We start from the raw sequence: 23,996 nt of genomic DNA, 5'->3' as shown, positions 1-23,996 counted from the left end.
TAATATTTCAGTCTCCGTTATGGGTGCGTCTTATACACAACAGGTGCGACTTGTACACCGAAATATACGGTACTATTTGTTTTTTATGTTTATAGGATAAGAAATTATTTAAGGGCCTAATATAATATACTTTTTTGCAACAATAAAGCTGTATTTCATGATCAGTACTACTAACTTCCATAATACTGTACTATATAATTTCTCTGCATAACTCAGATTTTAGTAGGTAAAAAATGTCTCTGTAAGCTTATTAAAACAACCGAAATTGCTCTGAGAGCCAAAGCTTCCAGGGGCCTTCGCCCCCTGGACCCCGACCGGGGGCCCTTGGCGGCCCCCTGGCCCCCGGCCTACAGTTGCTCGCTGCGCTCGCAAAATACTTGGTGTCAAGAAAACCCCCCTCTGATGAATTCTGGCTACGGGCCTCAGCAGTGGGAACTGTCTATAAGTGGAAACATGATAAATACCATAATTTATATGCCATAATTATATAGTCTTGTGATAATATTATTGATAATAATAATTATAAGCCGATGAGTTAATTATTGGTAAGGTATATCAAGGAAAAATATCTGTGGGGAGGCCTACGTTACCCACTTTTATTATAATACCATAACAAACATGTTCTATAGAACTCTATAGAAGTTTTAATTCTAAGTCAATCTATAGAAATGTTTTATAGAAGTTATAGCCTTCTATATATCTCTATAGAGTTCTATAGAAATTGCTTTATAGAAAATCTTAATAGAAAAGTTTTATCATACTCCATGGTTTTATAGTGAATTTGTGTGTTTTTTGTATGGGTTCTGCTTTGATGTATCCTGACTTGCATGTAGACCCTGGCATTTATTCTTTTGTTATTATAGACACAATATATATATGTTACCAAATTAATACCATTAATAAAATTAATTATTAAAATAAAAACGGAATCTAAGCGTTATTTCATTGACAACAAAATCTAAAAATAATGCATGGAACTACAGGAAAACGCTATACAAAAGAGACGCGCGCGCCCTCAGCGTGCGAATTCTTTGACACAAAAATGGCTTCTAATCTTCAATGTCGTAACTCTCTCTATATGGCTCTGAAACGCAGCTAGGTGAATGCATTCTGGGTATTTTTTTCATGACGTCACATGTTCGTCGCCATTGTTTTTGTTGTATAGTAAAAAAGGAAGGCTTTCTCTCTTTTGAGTTTCTGATCTGAACGGATTGTTCTAGGCCTAGGTGCAGTGATAGGCAATGTATTCCTGACGATTTGTGCATAAATTCTAATGTAAATATTAACTTTCATACACAAAATGCCTCGTTCTAGAAGTAGAAGTAGTTCTCCTAAAAGAAAACACGGAAAAAAAAGTCGTCGTTCACGCTCCGGATCTCGTTCTACTAAGGGTAAGTCGTCACCAAAATCCCGAGATCGTGAGAAGTCGAAATCAAGAGATAAATCAAGAAGACGGCGGTCGCGATCCAGAGACAACAATGAAAGCAGGAAACGTAGGCGCAGTAGGTCTCGCTCAACAAGGTCTAGCCCAGAGCTAGATATGTTTGGAAGAGACATAAGTAAAAGAAACGCCGAGGAAGAAAAACGCAGAAGAGAAGAAGAAGAAAAAAAAAATGAATTGGAAAAACAAAGAAAAATGTGAGTAGGGCTAGCCTAGCTAGCTAGGCTATATATAGGCTAGGCCTACTAGGAGGTATAGAAGTATAATAGGCTAGCCTAGCCTAGCTAGTATAACTAGGCTAGGTTAGGCTAGGTGCTACTGCTGTTTCGCACCACACCGTTAATATCTTATTCTTCTCACCTAAATTTTTTTCTCACACTCGTATCATAGCATTATGAACCATTGATTATTATGTATGCCGTGGCTAAAGATACCGTAGCGGGACGATTTGGCCCGGAGACGATTCGGCACACTTACATTTATTTATTTAATATTGGTTTTGATATGCATTTTATAAGCATAAAATACATTTTATAAGCATAAAATAAGCTTTTTTCTCCAAACTTTATTTTAAGAGAGACTATATGTAGGGATAACGATGCAAAATTAAAAGTAGTTATTTTTCAACCAATTTAAACATTATATATTAGTATTTTGTTTCAATATTCCAATAAAGAAAGAATTAGGAAAATCTGTAGTTTTCGAAATATAAGGTCTAAAACATCTCCGAAAATGATCGTTTTTGGCCACGAACGTTGTAAACAAATTGCGCCCTCAGTCGACAATTGTATGAACCATACCGTTTTTCGCTAAAATAATTACGTTTTATAGTAATTTATTTTATATATCAACATTGGAAATATCAATAAAATATGTTATTAAATGTTTACAAAATATATAAAGTTGTTTATTTAACGGAATTCGTACAAATTCATTGCTCTAAATTTGTGTAGTAACATCAGTACAGACAGACCATGTGACTTCGCAGTACACGCGAGAGAAAACATTCCGCTGTGGGTGATTCGCGTCCACCAATCAAATAGCCAGGATCCAAAATCATTCAACCGTGAGCACTGCCGATCGCGGGAAATCTCAGCTTTGATTGGCCTACGATGACATCATATCACAAAATGGTGGTTTTGTAGTTGAGCCTCACATAATTTTCACAATTTTATTTAAAAAATGAAATAAATGGACCTGCTTTATGGTATGTGTGATTTTTTAGAGAAAAAAACGTTTTTTTGGCACTTATAATAAATATTTCTCAGAGAAAAAAGCACATGGCATGTAAGTAAAGTAAGTAAGTAATATTTATTGCTTTCCAAATACAGTACAAATATATAAAACAGTATAATGTAAATGAAATAAAAAGAGAAACATTAAATATAAAAATACAAGACTAGACAAGAAAATAAGCATGGAAAGCAGGGGATGGCCCTTTAAGCCCAGAGGCTTGTTTCCAAAGGGGTCCCCAAGAACTATATTATCTTGGCGTAGGAAGACAAACAAATCCCAGGTCATGAGAGGCTCAACTACAAAAACAAGGTTGAATAGGGTTAGGTCACTGGACCGTTCGAAGGTTTTTGAGTAAACAATCTACCGCGTATGGTCGTACGCGCTAGACAGTACGATATTTTAACCACATTTTTTGCATGTTTGGTTGAATGTAATGACGATAAAAAATAGTTGATCTTATGTAATGATATGTAAATAAATAAATACTCAAAAGAATTATGTTTACAGTTCAATTATTTTCAGAATAATATTACATAAAAATGTGTTTACCAATGGACAAATAATCGCGTCAATGACATAGCGCGCATGGTAACGTACGCGGAGTTGAATCGTGGCAATAACAATGGAGTCAACTCTCGGTAACCCTACTACTGTATATGGGGTAGGCCTAGTACTACTAGGCTAGTAGGGATAAAGATGCAATAAAAAGCAAACAATATGAAAATATTGTCGAAAATGATCATTTTTTAGTCACACGAATGATGTAAACAAGTTACGCCCTCTGTTGGCCGCTTGGCGAATGCACAAAAAAAAACAAAGTTTCCGAAGTAAATAAATTGAATATAAAATTTTGTTTTTTTAGTAATTTATTTTATATATTATATATCAACATTGTCAATATCAATAAAATACGTTAAACACCTTTTAAAAACTTGATAAATACCAACAAAATGAATATGAATTTGGTCTAAAGTGGGCCTAATCATCCCACCAAAAGTGGGCCGAATCGTCTCAGGGCCAAATCGTCCAGGATTCAAAGATACAGTACCGTATCCATACTTCTAATACTAATAGGGATAACGATGTAAAATTAAAAGTTAATATTTTTCAAACAAATTATACATTGCCTGTTAATATTTTGTATCAATATTGTAATAAAGAAAGAATTATGAAAATATGACTTGTAGTTTTAGAAATATAGGGTTTAAAACATCGCCGAAAATGATAATTTTTAGCCATGAACGATGTAAACAAATTGCGCCCTCAGTCGACAATTGTATGAACTAGTCATTTTTCGTAAAAATGATTATATAAAAATCACGGTTTTAATGTATTATGTATATATTTAAATTGTAAAATTCAATAAAATATGATATTACTTGTTTATTATATAAAAAAGAGTGTTTATTTAACCTCATTCGAAGAATTTCAATGCATTATTTTCCCGTGTAATTGGACAGGCCTGAGCCCACGTGACTTCACGGCACTCGTGAGAAAATTCCTCCACTGTGTGTTGATTCGCGTCAACCAATCAAAGGGCGAGAATCCAAAATCGTTTAAACCGTGAGAACTGCGGAGCGGTCGAAAGCGGAAATTTGATTGGCTTACGATGACATAATTTTTTGGTTTTTTTTTTTACTTTTTATGGAGGTATATTTTTGCGCGATGGATGTTTCGTCCCCACTTTTTTTTTTTTGACGGAGCGTCAAACTTTTAAAATTTGAACCAGAACAAAATTGACTATGTTTAAAATATTATTGCCGATGACAAAACTGAGTTTTATATCTATATTATAAGTGAGAGAGTTTGTACTGTACGTCAGGTCTGTCTGTTTGTTTGTTCGTTATACAAATTTTGTTACTGCACGTAATCTTACATATGGGTATCAAAATGACCGCAATTGTACCGGGAATGTTCTAAGCTATATTTGAACATCATCCGCCATCTGGGATCCAAGTTAGGGGCCAAAATGTGGTCAAAATGGCCCACTTTTCCCCACTTTCGATGTTTCATTATACAAATTTCTGTTTCTGCATGTAACCATACATATGTTGTATCAAAATGATCGCAATTGTACCGGGAAGGTTTTAAACTGCATTTCAAAAAGTCCGGGGATTTGGTGGGAGAGGGGGATTGGGAGATAGGGAGATAGGGTGTGTGAGAGTTGGAGTTCAGGGGATAATGGGGATTTTACATAGGCTAGGGGTAGTAGTAGGCAATCAAATTGACCAGAATTGTGGTAGGAAATTGTTAAAAGTATTTTAATTATCACTGGCAAGGGGCTGGGAGTTTGGGGTGGGGATGTAGGCCTACAGTATTCACCATGACTGAAACTGTACTGGGAATGTTTTAAACTACATTTGAAAACTGCCACTGAGGGATTATGGGTTGGAGTGATGGCTAACATTATTTGTACTGGAACCGTCGTAAACACATCACTAAGTATCTGGGGTGTGTTGGGAGGGAGGAGGGGGAGCGGAAATACTGGCGTAATGAAGTATGTGATTGGAATTTGTACTTGGAAAAGTTACTATATTTGAACTGTCCAGGGGAGGAATTAAGGTTTGTTGATTGTGGCTGGGATGGTGAGAGGAGAAAGAAGGCTGGGGGACCGCAGTATCTACAGTACATTAGATATTTTAATTATTAGCCAATATGACACCTATTCATTTACATAGTTTACAACGTACTTAAACCATTATTATACTCCTCTCAATTTGAAGCTAAAGTTGTCCTTCACTGGGAAGAATTTTGTTTTTAAAAAAGAGTGTGGGGTGTTCTTGAAGAGGGATGAAGGTTGGTGAGTATAGGGAGATACTGGCGTCGGGTGTTGTGTACTGAGAAGGCTTCTCAAAACTAATTTTGAAACCCGCCCTGGGGCCGGTATAATTGCTAGTTGTTTATATTCAGACGTAATTAAAACATTAGATTTAATTGCCACCGAGTGAAATTGTAGGGCCTAACTAATCCGTCCAAGCTACCACCGCCTCACTTATCGGCCATGGTCCGCCGTCTCTCGCTCGACTCATCTATCCAGGAAATTACCTATCGCGAGAAGCATGATGTTGGTCTCAATATAATACTAAATAGTGGGCTGATTAATAGTTTGAAAACAGCTTACGGCATTTCTTAAGTGAATTTTTATTCTATGTATTCTTCCTTGATAAATCCTTTGCCCATTGCTGTAAATAAATTAGTAATTAAAAGTAATTAAAGTTAGTTGTGATGCGAAAAGTGTGTACAGGTAAACCGTAGGCATAAGAAAACCCATCGCCCAACAGGACCTCGTGGTGTGCCGAGGAGATGTTCTTCTCGAGCGCGAGATCATCGTAAACAAAATTGGTAGAGTCCATTAAGTATGGGATATTTACAAACCTATTAAAAACGCGCTTAAACCACTGTGTAGGCAAAATATTTATTTTGTTAAATCCCTAAACTAAATTGTATTCATCTCTTATTTTGCCACATATTCAATATTGCTGTAACATCTGGCATCCATACCGTAAAGAAAATATAAAACAAATTGAATTAATCCAACGTCGTGCCACCCATTTCATTTTAAATCAGAAAAGGCAAGAAGACTCGGATAAGAACAGGCTCATCGTCCTTAAAATGTGTACTACTGCTGCTAAGCGGGATTATTTTACTATTTTATATGTTTGTCGTTTATTATTTTACATGTGTTCCAATAGTTCAATTATACTTGACAATATCCAAGAGAGCTCTCGCCATGTTGAAAAGATGTTCTTTATTTCTTTAAGAACAAGTACGGATTCGGGAAAATTGAGCATTCCTGCCAGATTTGTGAGGATCTGGAATTCCTTGCCTTTGGATGTCAAAGATACATTTGTCTGAACTCTTGGTCCTATTTTAAGAGAAAGCTTAGTAATCACCTTAATCAAATTCATGATTGTAGTAACTTAATCTAAAGTGATTTGATTAATTAGTGGGTAATTTTAAATGCTGTATATTATAATATTAATCCTGTATTCATATTTATTGTATAATTTTTTTTTAAATATTTTTATACTGCAATTTTATATAATACAATAATTAGTTTTTAGTGCATCTGTATGAATGTTAGAGTTGGAGAGGCACACCCTTTGGTAGTAGTCTTTGACAGCTTTTGTCTCTCCTCAGTGCTCCACTTTCACGTGTTATGTTTGTATTGTCTTTACTGAATGGAATAAAATAAAAGATAGTGTATTCTGTAATCACGTGACTGACGATGTAATCCTCAGCGACGTACTAAATGCACATGATTTAATGTGTTGGGAAAAAGCTACCACATTACATGATTTACGGTGCTATTTGCGTTTCCTTGACGTAAATCGGCGGCGTGTAAATGAAACAATTGTTTTCACCAAATTGGTTCCTATTAGCCGTTGTCGACATAGCGATCGGCGGCTAGCTTGGCTAAGCTAAAAAGTACGTATTTTTACACAAATTACACTAGCATTTGCTAGTTTTGAAATTTTCAACTAGCAATTATGAAGAATCTACTACTAGCAAAATGCTAGTTTGCTAGCGTGAATTTCGAGTCCTGCTCTGGGGCTGGGCCGAGCCGTCTTACTTTTTGTCGTATTTGGAGAAAAAAAAAGAAGAGAGGCGGCTGGATAATCAGGAGCGGGCGGTGACGCTTAACAAGTATGTTTTTTTATTTGGCCTAATTACTGTACCTACTCTACCCACGCTAGGGTCAAATTTACAAAAGGTCAACGATTTTTTTTTGCAAAATTGTAAATTCTTTAGCAAATTAAATTTTTCGTTTTTATGCAAAAAAAAAGTCACTACAGATGATCCATCGTGTACATCTCGGAAGCAAATCTGTCTCTTGGGAAAATTGCATGACAAACATATTTGGGGGTGGGGGGAGGTGGAAGGCCTCCTCCTTCCTTGTTTGAAAAAGGCAGGACACTAAACATAGGGATAACGCTGTAAAACTATCTACTGTACCTATCTACCTGGATTTTGAGACTTAAAGCATTATTGCTTCTGTGCCCCTCGTGACCAGAACATATTCTTCTTATATGGGCTGTATTTTAACGGGTGGTTAGACCAGTGCTTTTTTAATGCGGTTTTGAATTGGTTTAAATTCAATTGCATGTGTATCTAATTTTTGTGGACATAACATCGTATACCTTTGTCAGAAGATTGACCTTAAACTGTAGATGTGCAGGAAACTTTGTGATGACGTTAGACAGGGTTAGATATTAACAGGCGACTAACAATTTTGTAATGTTTGGCGACCTACAAATCAAAACCTCCATAAATCTTTACATTTTATATGACCAAGATAAGCTACAGTATGATCATCCCCCTGCTCTAGTTCAAGTCGATTTAAACTCTTCCCAAGTAGAGAGTAATGATTCCCTGCTCCTTCATGGTAGCCGTGCAACAAGTCGCCTAAAAGGGGATTCACCTGCCTGCTGGCTTTCATCAAGCAGGAATTTACTTCATTACCTCATAGTGTATCCAGTATGGTACTGTATCAGAGTAACACCTCCTTTACAGTAAGGCTTGATAACCAACCAAATTACTTTTTTTTTATTGAACGAAGCAATTTTGAATTTGGCACTTTATAAAAATATTTAATAGTAGGTCTAAATATATGTTTATCATTTAGAGAGTCCATTAATTGCTTCAATTCTAGTCTAGTCAGGCCATGAAAAATAAAAACAAAAATCCAGAGTTGGAGAGTTAGCGGACAAACTAATATAATATCGGTCTAGATTGACAGTCAAATGGAACTCATTGTAAATACCAATAATGTTTTTGTTTTTTATAAATCTGACCTATGTTGACAGCAAGAACAAAGTCATTATTTATTGAACAAGATTTTACAGATTACTGTCTACATGCATCTATATTATAATACTGTATTATCATCAAATTTTTTTCATAGACTCTGTTCTCCCAGACGTGCTTTAGGGTTTGTAATTTTAGCATGACTCGTCCTAGTTGACAAATTACCAAAAACGTCTGCCTCTAGAACTATAACTGCTGCTTGCTTTAGCTTCTGAATGAGTAGTCCTTTTGGGACATAGCTGGCTAAAGCAGCAGCATGAAAACATACTGACCCTCCGGGTATACAATATAATTATTGATATTATTTTCGAACTTGTAGACCTAATACAGTAGGCTTTCACAACGCTCAATGGAAGTATTCATGCCTCGTCGGCTGCGTTTGAATTCTCGCTGGTACTGTATGAACAATACTTCATATATCATACTGTAGGCTACGTTCAGAGAACAATCACCTACGATCTACCTACTCATAGTCATAGGCAGTAAGCAGTAATTTCTTTCTGTGCTGTATGTATAAATTATAATGTATACTATGGCAGGGATGTCACCAGCTTTTTGGAGTGCCGGTCGCTAAAATAACCCCCCCCCCGGGGGTGTACCCCGGGGGTGTACCCCGGTGTTCATCCCGGGGGGGGGGGGGTTTTGTCGTTATTTTAGCGAAACATAAAGAATTATGAAAATAAATAACAACAAATTGCGTCAGGTCTAGGCCTAACCTTGTACCACCGGGGAGTCGCCGTTATTATTCGCGAAAACAAAAAAACGCTTACGAAATGAATAGCAATAGATCGCGTCAGGCTTAGGCCTAGCCTTGTAGACACTACGACCACTAGGCCTAGCCAAGGCTTAGATAGATGCCCCAAAATCTGAATTCCACAAAAACTGGCGCTTCCTTATTTAGGCCTAATCCCCAATCAAATACTGTAGATAAATTATTAGCCTAGACCTTACTACTTGTTGCTCGATATAATGTTCGTGTTCTTTTGCGCGAGAGTTTTTGAGCGTATTCGTGAATTCCGGATTTTTTGTTTCACAACTGTGCGGCAAGCATGTAGTGCATGGCCGGCAAGAACAGACACGTGTTTATGGGTTAACTGAAGTTCAGCAACCTGAAGTTATCCCAGGGACGTGTAATTATTGTACCATGCTCGGCGATCATAAACGAACGAACTTGCCCGGTCTCACTGCTGAACCATGCGCATGTTTTTTTATTTTTTTTTAATAGTTCGTAGAGTACAAAAATGTAAAACTACCTAGTAACATAATATAATTAAAGCAGGGTGACAAAACATTCAGCAATTAAAAATGATTTTGTTTAGGTCTATGTAGTTGTACATTTTTTTAATTACTGCGTACTTGTTTGTATTTTTAATCTGTGCAAAATAAAACGCTTGAATGGTCGCTATGTGAACTTTAAACTTGTACACTGTGCTAGCTGCGTAGCACGTTGTTGTTCGCCATGACTCACAAGCTGTAACAATGAATACCAGGGCAGAGTAGGCCTGGTATTGTGTTACAAATAAAGTAACGTACGTAACCACGGAAACATTTGCTGTAGTCTTTTGTCTTATCTATATGAGGCTAGCTTGTCTGTTATTAACGATGTGCTAGGTAAAATGTTTTAGTACGAATTTTAGTTAGGCCTAGGCCTAATATAAATATCGTAATTATTAATAAATAATAGTGGTGGTCGGCAGCCTGTGAATCCTGGTCGGAAATGTTGAGTGCTGGTCGGGGCCGACCAGCGTGGTGACATCCCTGATACTATGGTTTGGCTACTTAATATTATTGTGACACTACTATACAACGTTATTATTAAAGTTGTTATTTCATATTGTTAACTTAACATTTGTGTGATATGTTTGGATTAAATCAATTAATTCGTATTAGGGAATTTGGTTTCTGAGATTTTAAAATAACATTTGGTAGTGTGTGATTCGTTTTTTGGGTGGTCCATTTTCTGATTACATTACTGTATTATGTATACTGACATGTACATATATTATTTTTTATTGTAAGGTACAGTTCTAAGAATAAACTTTTTTTATTTAAAATAAAACCCATGCTTTTTCATATTTTAAGTCGTCAACAAGAGATGGAAGCAAAACTAATTGAGGAAGAGGTAGCACGCCGAGTTGAGGAAATGGTTGAGAAGCGAGTACAAGAAGAGCTTGAGAAAAGAAAAGATGATATTGAGGCAGAGGTTCTAAGGCGGGTTGAAGAAGCTAAACTGGAAATGGAAAGAATAATGATGGAAGAAATGGAAAAAAAGCGACAAGAAGAATTAGCAGCTCAGAAAAAAAAAGAGGTAATAAGGTTTTCAGTGGATTTTTGGCGGCTCTGACCAACTCTTCCTTATTTAACTCTTCCTTACAATAAACCTTTTTTTCTTTACAGTACAGATACTGCATTGCAACTTTGTAAAGTGGTCTGCACGTACAGGTTGCATTTTAATTAACTCATCGCCTAAACAAGTTAGATCCATGATAATGCAATGTTTAAATATCAACAAATGTACAGTTAGTATGCCCAATAGGGGTATTCCACAGTAATTGCGACATCGGTTAAAAAATGTTAAAAATTGTTTTCAACACCGACATTTTCAGAAAATAGATACATTGAGTTATATGAATAAAAAAAATTATTGATACCGTACTTCGAAATATATTTATTTCATGTCAAAGATTGAAAGAAAGTGCAGTGATTTTATGTCATGGACATTACATTTGAATATTACCTATATTTTTTTTAAATAAAAAAAAATACTAAAATATTTTAGTTACAGTAAATGTTTATTAGATGTACTTTTTATGATTTATGTTAGGTTTTTGCTTTTAGAAAATTTTCTTTAAACAGTATTTTCATAATTCCTGTCTTAATAAGGACTTTTAGATTGAGTGAACGTGCACACGACGGTCACGCCCACATGGACGTGTCCTCAAACTAAAAATAATTGAATCAAAGGATCTTAAAATTGCTATACTTTATCAATATAGGATAATAAAAAAATTCAACTTACTTAAGTTTTTTAAATATAATTGACATTTTAACACAAAAGTTCCGTCACTCAAATTACTGTCACTCGCAATAAATGTAATTGGTTTTTAAAACATACAATGAATTTAAAGTCAAGAAATTGGGTATAAACAAATAATGCAACTATATATTACTAAAAAGGAAGTTTTCTTGTTGTTTTTTTTGTTTCAATTAAAAAGTTATTTAAATTTATTGTTTGAACGTTTGCATGGCTAAATCAAATGTTTATATAAGTTTGCGGTACACCATGTATATTAGTTCTGAAAAGAACTGTTGAGTTTCATGAGGACGATCAAAGCATATTTATCGAAACGTTGAGAAACTGAATTCAACCCGACACGCCTTTCCAAACAGAGTCAAAGTTGTTGTAGCGTGTTTGTGTCATGCAAACGGTTTCCCCCTTTGTCTTGCCACTTCAAACAAAACATCGCGTTTTCTATTATCTCCGACTTTTCTTGCAAACAAATCTGGGAACCCCCTTTCGCAGCAAACAACATCACATCACTGTATAATAACTACTAGGCCTGGCCAAAACATCTAATAACGGTTTTCGTAGATTTGAAAGTGAAATAACATTTACAGGGTTGGGGCTTTTAGCGCAATGATTATATATTAAAGTTTGACCGATCAGCAGTTCACAACAAAAAACATGAGCAAATTGTAAAAATAACCGAAATTTAGCTGATGCTAGACCTAATTGATCGCAAGCGAGTGGCGGTCTATAGTATCCTCATATATAATATTTAGCTGATGCTAGACCTAATTGATCGCAAGCGAGTGGCGGTCTATAGTATCCTCATATATAATATTTAGCTGATGCTAGACCTAATTGATCGCAAGCGAGTGGCGGTCTATAGTATCCTCATATATAATATTTAGCTGATGCTAGACCTAATTGATCGCAAGCGAGTGGCGGTCTATAGTATCCTCATATATAATATTTTGACAGTATTAATATCTCTATTTACTATTTCATATAAAAGCCAAAAAATGCAAAATTTTAAAATAAGTGGTACTGTACGTCTAGCTAGTAAATAGTACTGTATGATAATCTATACTGTGTACAAGCGTTAAATACGATGTACTGTGCATGCGTGAAAATGTGAATTAATGTCACTTTGTGAATAGTACAGTATTTCCAAACGGGGGATAAATATATGAGGTGACAGCTTGATACGACAGTTTTCGCCATGTAGCTGCTGTACCCACGTGTGTGTATCATGCATGGATCTGTCTGAACTATGTTTTATTTACTAATGTAATGAACGATGTTTCATTTTAAAATTGCGTCATGCCCGTTTAAATGAAATACGCATACAGTACAGAAAGAAAATACTGCAACTTCTCCTACGAAGTACAGTAGCTTCGTAGATAGAACATAGGCTACGTTGTTGGCTTCGTAGGTTCCATTGTTTGGCTTCGTAACCTCAATAAACAACTTTCAATGAGCTACGTTCTGAACTTCAATAAATAAGTTCGTAACCTTAATAAATAACCCTGCGATGTTCTTAGTTAAGTAACAAGGTGTCATAATGAATGTGTTAATTTTGACTGGCGGGGGACCAAGTTGTAAATTACTAAAAAATATATAATATTTTTTAATCGTACTTGTTTCCTTCGTGCGTGTTTACCTACTCAACAGCGAATATTGAAATAGAAATTTCCCACGATTTAATGTAGATATACGATGCAACACAGGTGCACCTCAATGAACAAGGCCAACTAATAATAATAATAACTAGATTTGAACTCGTCAATCTCGTGCAGGGAAGACTAGTTTCGAAAATGGAACAGTCCACTGCGGGAGTATCCAACCATAATTTAACGCTTCAATTCAATACTAAATTAGCCAGATTTTGATAATGAGAAAGACTAAAAAATTTAATTTTTATCGGAAAAATTGACATTTGAGCCGGATGTACATAATAATAATAATAACCGATTGACATATAATAAGAAGTATTTAAAGCCTGATAACATGCAACAAAAATTACTCCACCACCTATTATGGCCACCGTGCGATTGTGTTTTGAAAATGGGTAGGTGTTTTCCCAAGTTATTTTTAGCGTGCGGATTTTGGCTCGCCGGCTTTTGTACCTCCTTTTTAACTCGCGTTTTCTATTAAAATATTTAATAAGCATAGATAAAAAATATATATAAATAAACCCTTAAACAAGATCCTTCTAGACATATACAGTAAGTTTTATTCACATGGCTACATACTGTAAGAAATAGTATATTTTTTAAACTTCAAAAGACATGTCACTTTTTGAAATTTCACGAACATGTTCAAATCGCGAAAATCCGCTTCATTGGGATACCATCAGCAATTACTTTTTAACCAAAATTTGTGTTTTACCCCAACAATAAGTAGTTAGCAAAACAAATTGACATATTAGGTGTGTAGTACACTACACAATTCAGTAACTTTTAAGTTGGTTTGATGAGGTTTGCTTTTTTGGAGGTTAGCTGGGGTTTGCAGTGTTTAGCAATACCCCTAATATCATGACAAACCAAATCGATGGGAGAAATGAAACAATCTTAAATTATTTTCATGTACCAGGGATGGTCGGCCCCGTCCACCACTCGGAATTTCCGACCACCATTTTTATGTCGCCAAACACCACTATATTTACGCATGTAGGTCGTAGCCTATTGTTCGTAACCTTTTATTACGATGTATTGTTATTATAATTGTCAACGCGTCGATTGTAGGGTTAATAAACACCATTGTCATCGCCTTTAGGAAAAGCATGGACAATGCAAATTAACAATGTACTGTTCACTAATTAAAATCGGCGGCACCTAAAAATCCTACCTAGGCTAGGAGACGACACGTTTTGGTTGTTAGCCTAATTTAGCCGGACGAGATGACATCGTGGCCAGGCCGAATCGACATCGGAGTGGAGTCTTAGTTTCGGCGGCCTAGGCTTACGCTATTAATCCTACCTTGGCTTTGCGAATTACTGTATACAATTATTACGACATGTCACTGTAAAGAAGATGGCTCTAGTATTCTGTAGCTAACCCAGAATTTTGAGTGAAAAAGAACATTTGCTACATGTGGATGGGAACAGTTAATTTATAGAGAGTATTGCGTTTTATGTCATGACACAAACTCTAGGTAAACGATATTCCGATACTATATTTAGAATCTTAACAATCTTTTTTTGTCGACATCATTTCTGGATCGACTGGACGTTTTATTTAAGAAGTTGGCCTAAGCCACATACTAGTTCATTGAGGTTCACCGTGTGGTGCCATAATGCCTCTACCGTGGTCAATTTCTATTTATATATTCGCCGTCGAGTAGATAAAAAACACCACGAAGAAAACAATTAATAAATTATTAATAATATGTACTATTAATAATGTTTCCGAGTAATTTACAACTTGGTCCTCTGTCAGGGGCGGGGGGTGCTCGACCACCACTCATGACATGCTGGTCACATCCGTGTGTACATTATACTAATAAGAGTTGTGTTCAGTATTAAACAATCACAGTAATGTATGTATTTTAAATGATTTTTCTTTTTAAATTAAGGTTATCAAATTAGCGTATAATAAATCGAGATTATTCCCTACCTGGCTGCTTAGTTGTAGCTGATGCTAGCTGCTGGTGGTATTTACCCATTGGGGTCTTATTTGGCAGTTTGTTCATATAGGGCTAGGTTAGACCTGTAATAATGTTTAACACAAAACTCGGCAACACCGTCGCGATAATAACCATACCCCAATATATAATTCAACCCAAGAAAATAGTTGTCTCAGCAGTTTCTTACTCATACATACTGTACTCTTTTGAAACCAAAAATCAATATTTACATTTACAATTTGCCAAATACGGTATGATAACCTACATCATTCTTTTATCTGATGTTTGCCGTCTGCAAATCAATTTCTATGTTTTACAAGTCTGTAATTTTCAGACAAAAATTTAAATACCTATTGGCATATAAACATAATAAAGTCTAGATGGTTCATTAAATTGTAGTAAACAAAACATAAACATTAAAGTTCAGACGTATCATACACACACATTGGTACTTAGAATGATTGTAAATGATAATCAACCACAGTGCTCATCTTAACTGGCTCGATTTTGTTTTCATTTACTGAAAATGGGATTAATTTCCTAAAATTCGATGTCATAGACTACGCGTAGCAAACATTGCTAAGGCAGAGCTCTATGTGGGTGCTACAAGATTTTACAAGTCTATGCATTCAAATGTTGCATCAGTAATAATAATATCTGTACTGTAAAGGTCTTATAATTATATACATTGAAGTTTTAATACCTTTCTTAGGTACTGTACATTATTACTGTAACATAATTGGAAAATTTAGATGTTATTTTGTACTAGACCTTTGTTGTACTGCAAAACAGTTTTTATATAGTTCTTTCCTACAGTCCTATGTTTTTTACAGATCATGTTTTAAATATTTAGTCTGAAGTAATACCCAAGAGTTGGTCAGGGCTGACCACTAGGCAGCTCCAGTGCAGGGCAGTAAAAAATGCTGGTATAAATTGTTTGTAGTTATTCTAGTTGTTTTAAATGCTTTAAAAATTGACACAAATTAACAAGAGAATTATTGAATATAAATTTTAAATGGACAAGGGGAAAACAAAATTTGGCTCTTAAAACCAGCATTGAATTTTCTTCCCATCATTGGTTGGCTTCGCCTAGTTTAACATTAACATACATATCTGTTTGTCTCATCAGTTGTTTCTGTATCTCCTCCCTGTTTTTTCCTGGGAGGAGCACAGAGTAAAGCAAGCATATTTATTGGAAATGCACAAGTGACAATTTCAAGTACAGATGTTTTTAAGGTACAATGAAGAACAATGAAGAAATTAATTTCACAGAAACTTTGGATTTGGACAAAATATCAAAAACATGGATAAACCTATATTGAAAGATTTTTCAGTGGGTGAAAACATTAGAAGATAGATGAGCAGCATCATTTGTCCATCCTTTCGTCAATGTAATACTATCTGGATTACATGTGAGAAGTTATCCCAAAACTATATTTGATTTTTTTTTTTTTTCATTCAAGAATAAGACTTTTGTTTATACGTCGAAATGTAAATAAAAAGGTATAGTAATTTGTAGGTATACAAATAATTATTTATGGTGTTCCTATGTAATATTGGTAGTTCATTTGTGTGAAACAGTGTTTAATGGTTTGTGGTATATAAGCTGTACTGTAAACAGTACTTGTGGTTTTTGTTTTAATAAAACAAAATATAAAAAGTGTGCTGGATAGCAGTGTATTTATGTGAAATCTGAAGTAGGAGGCTTCCTGTGCAACATTTTAGGTAAGTGTTCATTATTATTCTAGGGTCTGAAATCGTGACCAGAAAGAAGACAATAACACTCAAGCCAACCGTTATTGTTTTAGGTTATTTCAGGCCCTTGCATTTTGTAACTGTTTTGTTTTTTACCTTTTTCAATATTTTAAAAATTGTAATAAAATTTCGTAAATAATACTACCATTACCAATAAGAAAAATATAATAATTAACTTTATATAGTTAAAACAATGATAATAATTATAACATAGATTTTGTTTATTTGAATTTTGTTTTTGTTTTCTTTTTTGTTTGCATTATAACATATTGATGAAGGTTATAAAATACAATGCAGTGAACCACACTCAATTTATACAGTACAGTATGTTTGATGTTTAACCATATTGTTTTTCCTACAGGTTTTCATTCTTCTGTTTCTATTTTTAGAAGTGCAGGTACTAGAAAGAATATTACAGTATTTTTAAAGTGTTCATATTCTTTTTTTAACCAAAAAATTATGCAACTTTACTTACTTTGTTTCTTTCTGATTTCTAGGAAGAAGAGAGAAAGCAACGTGAAGAGCTAGAACGAATTATGCTAGAAAACCAGAGCAAAATTGAAGAAGCACAAAGGAAATTGGTAAGATATATTCTATGAAGCTTAAAGCCCCATTCCCTACGTTTTTTAGATCTAATTTAAGATCACAAACTATATTTAATGTAAAAATAATACTATATGGTCCTATTGCGATAACTTTTTTCGTCTTTAAACGGTTAAAAATGTGAAAAATAAATCGATTTTAATAATTATAGCGGCCCGCTATAAATCCCAAAATGCATTGCGCGCGGATTGATATTGTTGTTTTTCACCTGTAATTCGCCCACTTTTCGATCGATCGTGAAGCCAAAACAAATGGAAGACTCCTAACTTTTCAGCGAAAATACCGGGTTTCCCCCAATTTGTATCAACGGAGTCTGGCAAAAATAGAAAGATAATTAATGCAGCAACTATACAACGTCAGGCTAGGTATATAGCTAGCGTACGATGTTCGTACGTTACCGATGTTTACCAGCTAGGCCTACAAAACTAAGCCTAGCTAGGCTAGGCCTGAGACCGTCCACGAGAGGTCGATCGCCGCGAGCTACTTAGGTAGTGCATTGTTTCTCACTTTTTATCATAATTTACCATAAAACGTACATTTAAGACAAGGAAAGACATGGTTTAATGTTTTTAAAGTGATATATATGTATTATTTTCCAAAAAACGTCCAAAATTGCAGGGAAGGGGTCTTTAAATATTTAACAAATTGTTAATTTGTGAGTTTTTTCAGACTCATTTAAATTAGCTCAAGGTCCATCCAAAACATTTTATTATTTTAATTGATTAATAGTATAGTAGTCATGAAATATTAAGATTTGTGCATCATTACTTTTCAATAATGTTATTTGATATTCAATTACCCAAAAAATAAAGATCAGGAAAAAAAAAAGCTATTTACTAAACCTTAACATGTTTACTTTGAGAAATTGCTTAGAGTTATATAAAAATCAATAAATAAAATTTTATAACTTGTGGACGAAATACTTATACTATTATGTAATATCCTGGATTTATAAAGTGCTTTATTAGGCTACTGAATCTAGCATATGAGCAGGACAAAATTATAGGCAAAGGTTTGTCGCTTTTAAATGAATGTATGTTGTCCTGTCAACCCTCCGTCATCCACCGCAGTCATATCAGGGCTCGATTTTTGAAATTTTACTAGCTAGACCACTGGGCTTGTTCAATGTGAGTTTCACTAGCCCACTGGATGTTTCACTAGTCCGCTTATTGACTAAATCTTACTGGGTATATACCGCACACCTGAATCAAAACTAACTAAACTACTGTAAGTTCTAGTTAGTTTATACAGTAGGCCTATGCTGTAGTTTAAAGGTCAATAACCATACTATCGGCTATTCTTGTACAAAATGTGCCATTAGACTGGATAGAAACACACATGTTTTAAACAATTTAAAACGAAAAAAAAATTCATAAGACCACAATTTTCAAAGTTATATTATTATTATATTATTATATTTGACTAATAGTTAAAAGGTCAATAGTTGTAGAATCGGTCATTTTTTGTAAAAACATTTCATTATAATAAATATGAATGTATAGTTTCTGAACAATTTGAGCCCTATTTCGTGTCTCTCCGATTATTGGTTACTGAGATACGATAAATCAAGGTCAAAGGTCAAAATGCCAGAAATAAGACTTGCATCCATTTTTTGAGAAAATGTGTCATTAAAGTGAATATAAAAACATATATTTAAAACATTTTGACACCAAAATTAATTATCTGTGACAAGTGGTTCTCGAGATATACGCCCGTATTCTTAAACCGGACTTTAGTCGTAGTTCGAGCTAAAACTAAAAAAATGACGTCATTTTAATTCATAAACCGAACTTCAACTAAATCACCGACTAAATCAGGCCAACCTCGACTAAATCGAGACGGATTTTGATCGATTTTTTTAGTCCTGGAGGGGGAAGACTAAATGGTCGACTAAATGGTTTTTAAACGATGTTTATAAAAAACGTAACAGTCATTGAGTTGTTATATTGGCCAGATATTGAAGAATGAAATATCTATATTTATATTAGCTTAATTAAATATACATTGGTATAAATTATATTAATGAAAATCATCTTTATTTACAACTGTATACTAATTACATTATTTTCTTCGCGCAAGTCCGACTTGAGCTACGTCACGCCATAGCGACAATGGGAGATGCGGCAATTCACCACGCGATGGAATGTTTAGGGGGCCTAGCGCTTTCTTGTCACGCTATGAAGTGCGTGGTTCGTGGCGATCATATTTTGTTGGGGGCCTAGAAAATATAAAAGTTACCGTACCGCCATGGTTCCTAAATATATTTTTAAGATTTTATTTGTTGTTAATCAAATATACTTCACTGTTAAATTAATACTGATATTGTTCTAATAATTAACGATTAAAATTATTTTTCATGTATATAGTCCTGATGCGTAAAAAGTGTTGTAAGAAATGTAAAGTGATATCAATGCGCAAAATTTCGTCTGCTCCTCAAATACTCTCTTGTCATTGGCCAATGTATAGCCTTTGTTACCCAGACGTGTGCAACTCGACTAAAAGCTCGACTTCATTAAGTCGAACTGCAAACTTCGACTACTTCGTTTTTGAATCGAATTTGAAGTAATAGCTCGAACTACGACTAAAGTCCGGTTTAAGAATACGGGCGTAAGGGTAATTATAAAAAATGGCCGCCATTTTTAATTATGCAAATTAAAGGCTTAGATGGCCGAATTTCGCTTGGGATCCGCCATATTCGTAATCAGCAAGGTCGAAATATCCTAAATCAAGTGGATCCCAGCTTCTACCCAAAAATGCTTCTTGATTCGTTTTCTAGGCTGTTTTTTCAGAAATCTACTAGCCTAGGCCTAGGCCTATAATAAATAATATAGGGCTAGGCCTAGAACTAGGCCTAGAAATTAAAAACAAAAATTAAGTACCTGTATTTCACAAAGTAATACAAAAAAAATATTAATGACAAGTTACTAAGTATCATTTGAATATTACATCTTAAAAATGTAATTAAGGAAAGGGTATTTGGCTGTGTTTACATACGGCGGTCACACACGCGATGCTTGCTATACCCAGAAGAGCTAGACCAGCTGCTGGGATGGTGAGACTAGAGCACATGTTTTGTCACTAAATTTGGGTAACCAAATTGGTTGATTTTTTTCGGAGAAAAAAATTAATTAAAATTCCAAAGACAGAAGTGAAGAATCTTACTCTAATTAATAAAAATAGGCCTACTTCTATTAAATTTTTTTTTTATTAACTATATTTTATACATTAAAATTGATTTGTTCAATAAAAGCAACCATTTGGTTGGTACTTGTTCTGGCTTAAAAGACTAGTTGAGGCATTTATCTGACACCGCACTGGATACACTGTGAGGTGTAATGGAAGTAAATTGGCACTTGAAAGCAGACAGGGGAATCCCCTTATTGGTGACTTGACACCTGATTTAAGGAGCCCAGCGTGATTAGTTGCTCTCACGCTCTCCTCTCTCCTTCGTTAACTTTAACGAGGAACGTGATTGCGAAGGCGCTCTATAAAAATGATGGACTACAAACAATTAGGCCAGTGGCTAGAGTATTTTAATAATGCATTTTAAAAGTCTAGGCCTAAATATTCTCTAGCCTAATTATTTACACACTAGACACCCGGGCTTGTTGGGTGGAAGATTGACTAACCCAGAGCAGTTTTAACTAGACATTGTACGCCGGACTAGTGAAATATCGAGCCCTGCATATTCAAATGAGCATAAATATGCAAATTAGCTATAAAGCCCATATTTTCACAATATCTCCTAAACTAATAATCCATTTATTACAATTTTGTGGCAAACCCTATGTTTTCAAAACCCAATGAACACATTGAAAGCATTTTCAGTTACCAAATACCATGTATAACAGGTGAAAACGCAATGTAAGTAATGCTTGACTGATTTTGTCAAAAAAATCCCTTTTTTTTGACAACTTATCTTCTATATAATTGACTACCCTTTCTATTGTTCTTATGAACCATGAACAATATTAACACTAAACAGATCATTAATGACCTTGTGTGTAATTTCATTTGAAAATTACATCATATTGACTGAAATGTATAATATGAGTAAGTTAGAGATATAGACTCAGTGTTAGTGGCGATGATTCGCAATTTGATTGAAATGAAATAAACAAACATAGTACAGTACTGTACTATGCATTCCATAAAACCTTGAAAAGAAGGCAATTTCAGGGATTCTGCATTGAGATTTATTTGGAATTTACATTTGAAGTTCTTAATTACAATATTATTCATTCTAGGCGGAGGAGCGTCTGGAAATGATTGAAAAGCAACGAAAAATGGATGAGGAACGGCGTGCATTCGAAAAAGAACAACAACGTCGTAAGAAACAGGAACAAGAGACCATCCTAAATAAAAAGAATGCCCGACCGAAAGTATCTTTTGGTTTCAAAAATGCATGACATTCTCTATTTATTCTATGTACGAAGGCAGCAAGGTAGTGAAATGACCATGTGGATCAGGGATAGACAAGATGTTGCAGAGATAAAAAGAATTAATGAATTTAATAATTCTATAAAGGTGACCCTTCATTATTTTTGTAATTTTCAGTACTTGCCGACTTGTGAACCCTCAAAGTTGCAAGTTTTCTACTACCTACATTTGGTATAACTACTATTTTGATAGGTTATGAATACCTTCTAAACATGTTTATCATTTTTATCTACAAACTGCTTTGCATTTACCTATTTGTTCAGAAACTATTTCTTAATAGATATTTTCAAAATAATTATCTTTTGTCAATCTGTTATAACATTTTTAGATCTTTTGATTTTTTGGATAAAAATGTTCATCACGGACAGTGACAGGGTGATCCATTGATTATATGTATTTCTGTTGTTATTTGTGTACATTTTGTAAAAATGTCTAGTTTCCGGCACTGCTTAATAATAATTTGTGTAATTTTGGATTATTTAAAAAGAATAATTTTTAAACTGGCAAACATGGCACATAAACTGTTTTTATTATTATTTATCATCATTATTTACTACTGTACTAGTAAAAATTACATAAATTAGTTGTAATATCTTGACACAAGGATATCCAGTCCCAGCTGAATCTACATTAAATACAGCAAGAGTGCAGTATTATAAGTGATTTACTAATCAAGTGAACATGGTATGGGAGACAACTTTATGTTAAAATAGGATGGATATAATTAAATTTTCTAAAATATTTGTACTGTACTGTGACAAAGGAAACCTTTCATCTTTCACCTCATGAAAATATTTGCCCCATTGCACAAAGAAAGAAAGCATTGGATATGGCCTTACTGCGTTGAAACACCAGTTCTCGTCAGATCACCGAAGTTAAGCACCGGTTGCGTTCTGAATTGGAGACTGTCTGGGAATATCAACGGGTGCTGTATACCATAGAATGATGGTATAATGATATCGGACTAGCATGTGATAGGCATGGATTTGAGCCTATATGTACCATACTGATTGCATCCTTAGGCAAGATGCTTTACTCTCATTGCCTCCTCCTTTGGATGGGATGTAAAGCTGTTCCGTGTACATATAGTGCACGTTAAAGAAATTGGTACACTATTTAAAAGCAGTAGGAGATTGTCTACCTGTATGCTGATCTCATAGACGCTGCACTCCTGGCTGTCGTACGTCCGTGGAGGACCTATTCCGAATTTCCTCAGTTTCCAGTAAGCTCGAGGACCAGAATAAATACATTTAACATTTTATCTATTTTTACATTTATGAAAAGTATTGTGTTAAAGTAGTTGGTTGTACTTTGTATATGTGGAAAATATGATCAATGTAAAATAAACTATATACACCTGATTCCAGGTAAATTACTGCTTTAAAAAATAAACCAGGTTTTAACAAAAATTGAGTCAATGTATTGAATGATGGTGTAGTACTTTATTAAATGTCGACGCAACAGTAAAATAAAACTATAGTAGGCTTATGTCGATATTTATTTAAATCTATCAAAAACATTTCTTTACTAATTCCCAATTCACAAAAAAATTGTCCAATGTATATTTTCTACCGGTATATTTATTTTTAATTTGTGATTTTTATAATGGCATGCCATCAAATACCAACATTTAATATTTTCATGAATTATTATTTTTACATTTAAAATAAAATAATATAAAGTTGGGGAGCCAGAAAGGGTTTATCTGCACCCTATAGCAAACTATGTTTACAACATTTTTTTGCTTCCTTATATCAATACAAATAAATTTTTTGCTGTTGACCGAAAAGAAATTGGGATGCTTGGTCAGTACAGGGGTCAAAAGGTCAATATGGTCAAAGTTAAGACTTTGCATAACTTGGTACTACTGGGTGTATTGGAATATTTTTTGTGACAAATAATCAGAAGATCCATATTTCTATTCACTAAAATGAGCAACTTTTGCTAAAAGTTGATGGAAACCACTTTTCTGACCACTGGCCAAGAAATTGGCCATATGAATCTCAGCAACCACGGTCAGAAAATGATAATTGTGGTCTCAAATTACTCGCAAAGTATATGTTTATATTTGTTCTAAAGTAA

At 34.5% G+C, this 23,996-nt stretch overlaps 1 protein-coding gene across 1 annotated transcript; it reads left to right on the top strand.

The window, feature by feature from the left end:
* The first annotated feature begins 1,132 nt into the window (after positions 1 to 1,132).
* On the top strand, positions 1,133 to 23,961 carry LOC140048677 (arginine and glutamate-rich protein 1-like). Its single transcript, XM_072093446.1, has 4 exons — positions 1,133 to 1,638; positions 10,568 to 10,793; positions 17,369 to 17,452; positions 21,722 to 23,961. Exons 1-4 carry the CDS (start codon positions 1,301 to 1,303, stop codon positions 21,881 to 21,883), a joined length of 810 nt encoding a protein of 269 aa, XP_071949547.1. The 5' UTR covers positions 1,133 to 1,300; the 3' UTR covers positions 21,884 to 23,961.
* Positions 23,962 to 23,996: the final 35 nt, after the last annotated feature.

This window comes from Antedon mediterranea, chromosome 5 (genome assembly GCF_964355755.1).
Source record: "Antedon mediterranea chromosome 5, ecAntMedi1.1, whole genome shotgun sequence".
Classification (NCBI taxonomy): Eukaryota; Metazoa; Echinodermata; class Crinoidea; order Comatulida; family Antedonidae; genus Antedon; species Antedon mediterranea.
The sequence above is the reverse complement of the archived record's forward strand: the minus strand, read 5'-3'. Positions and strand labels throughout refer to the sequence as shown.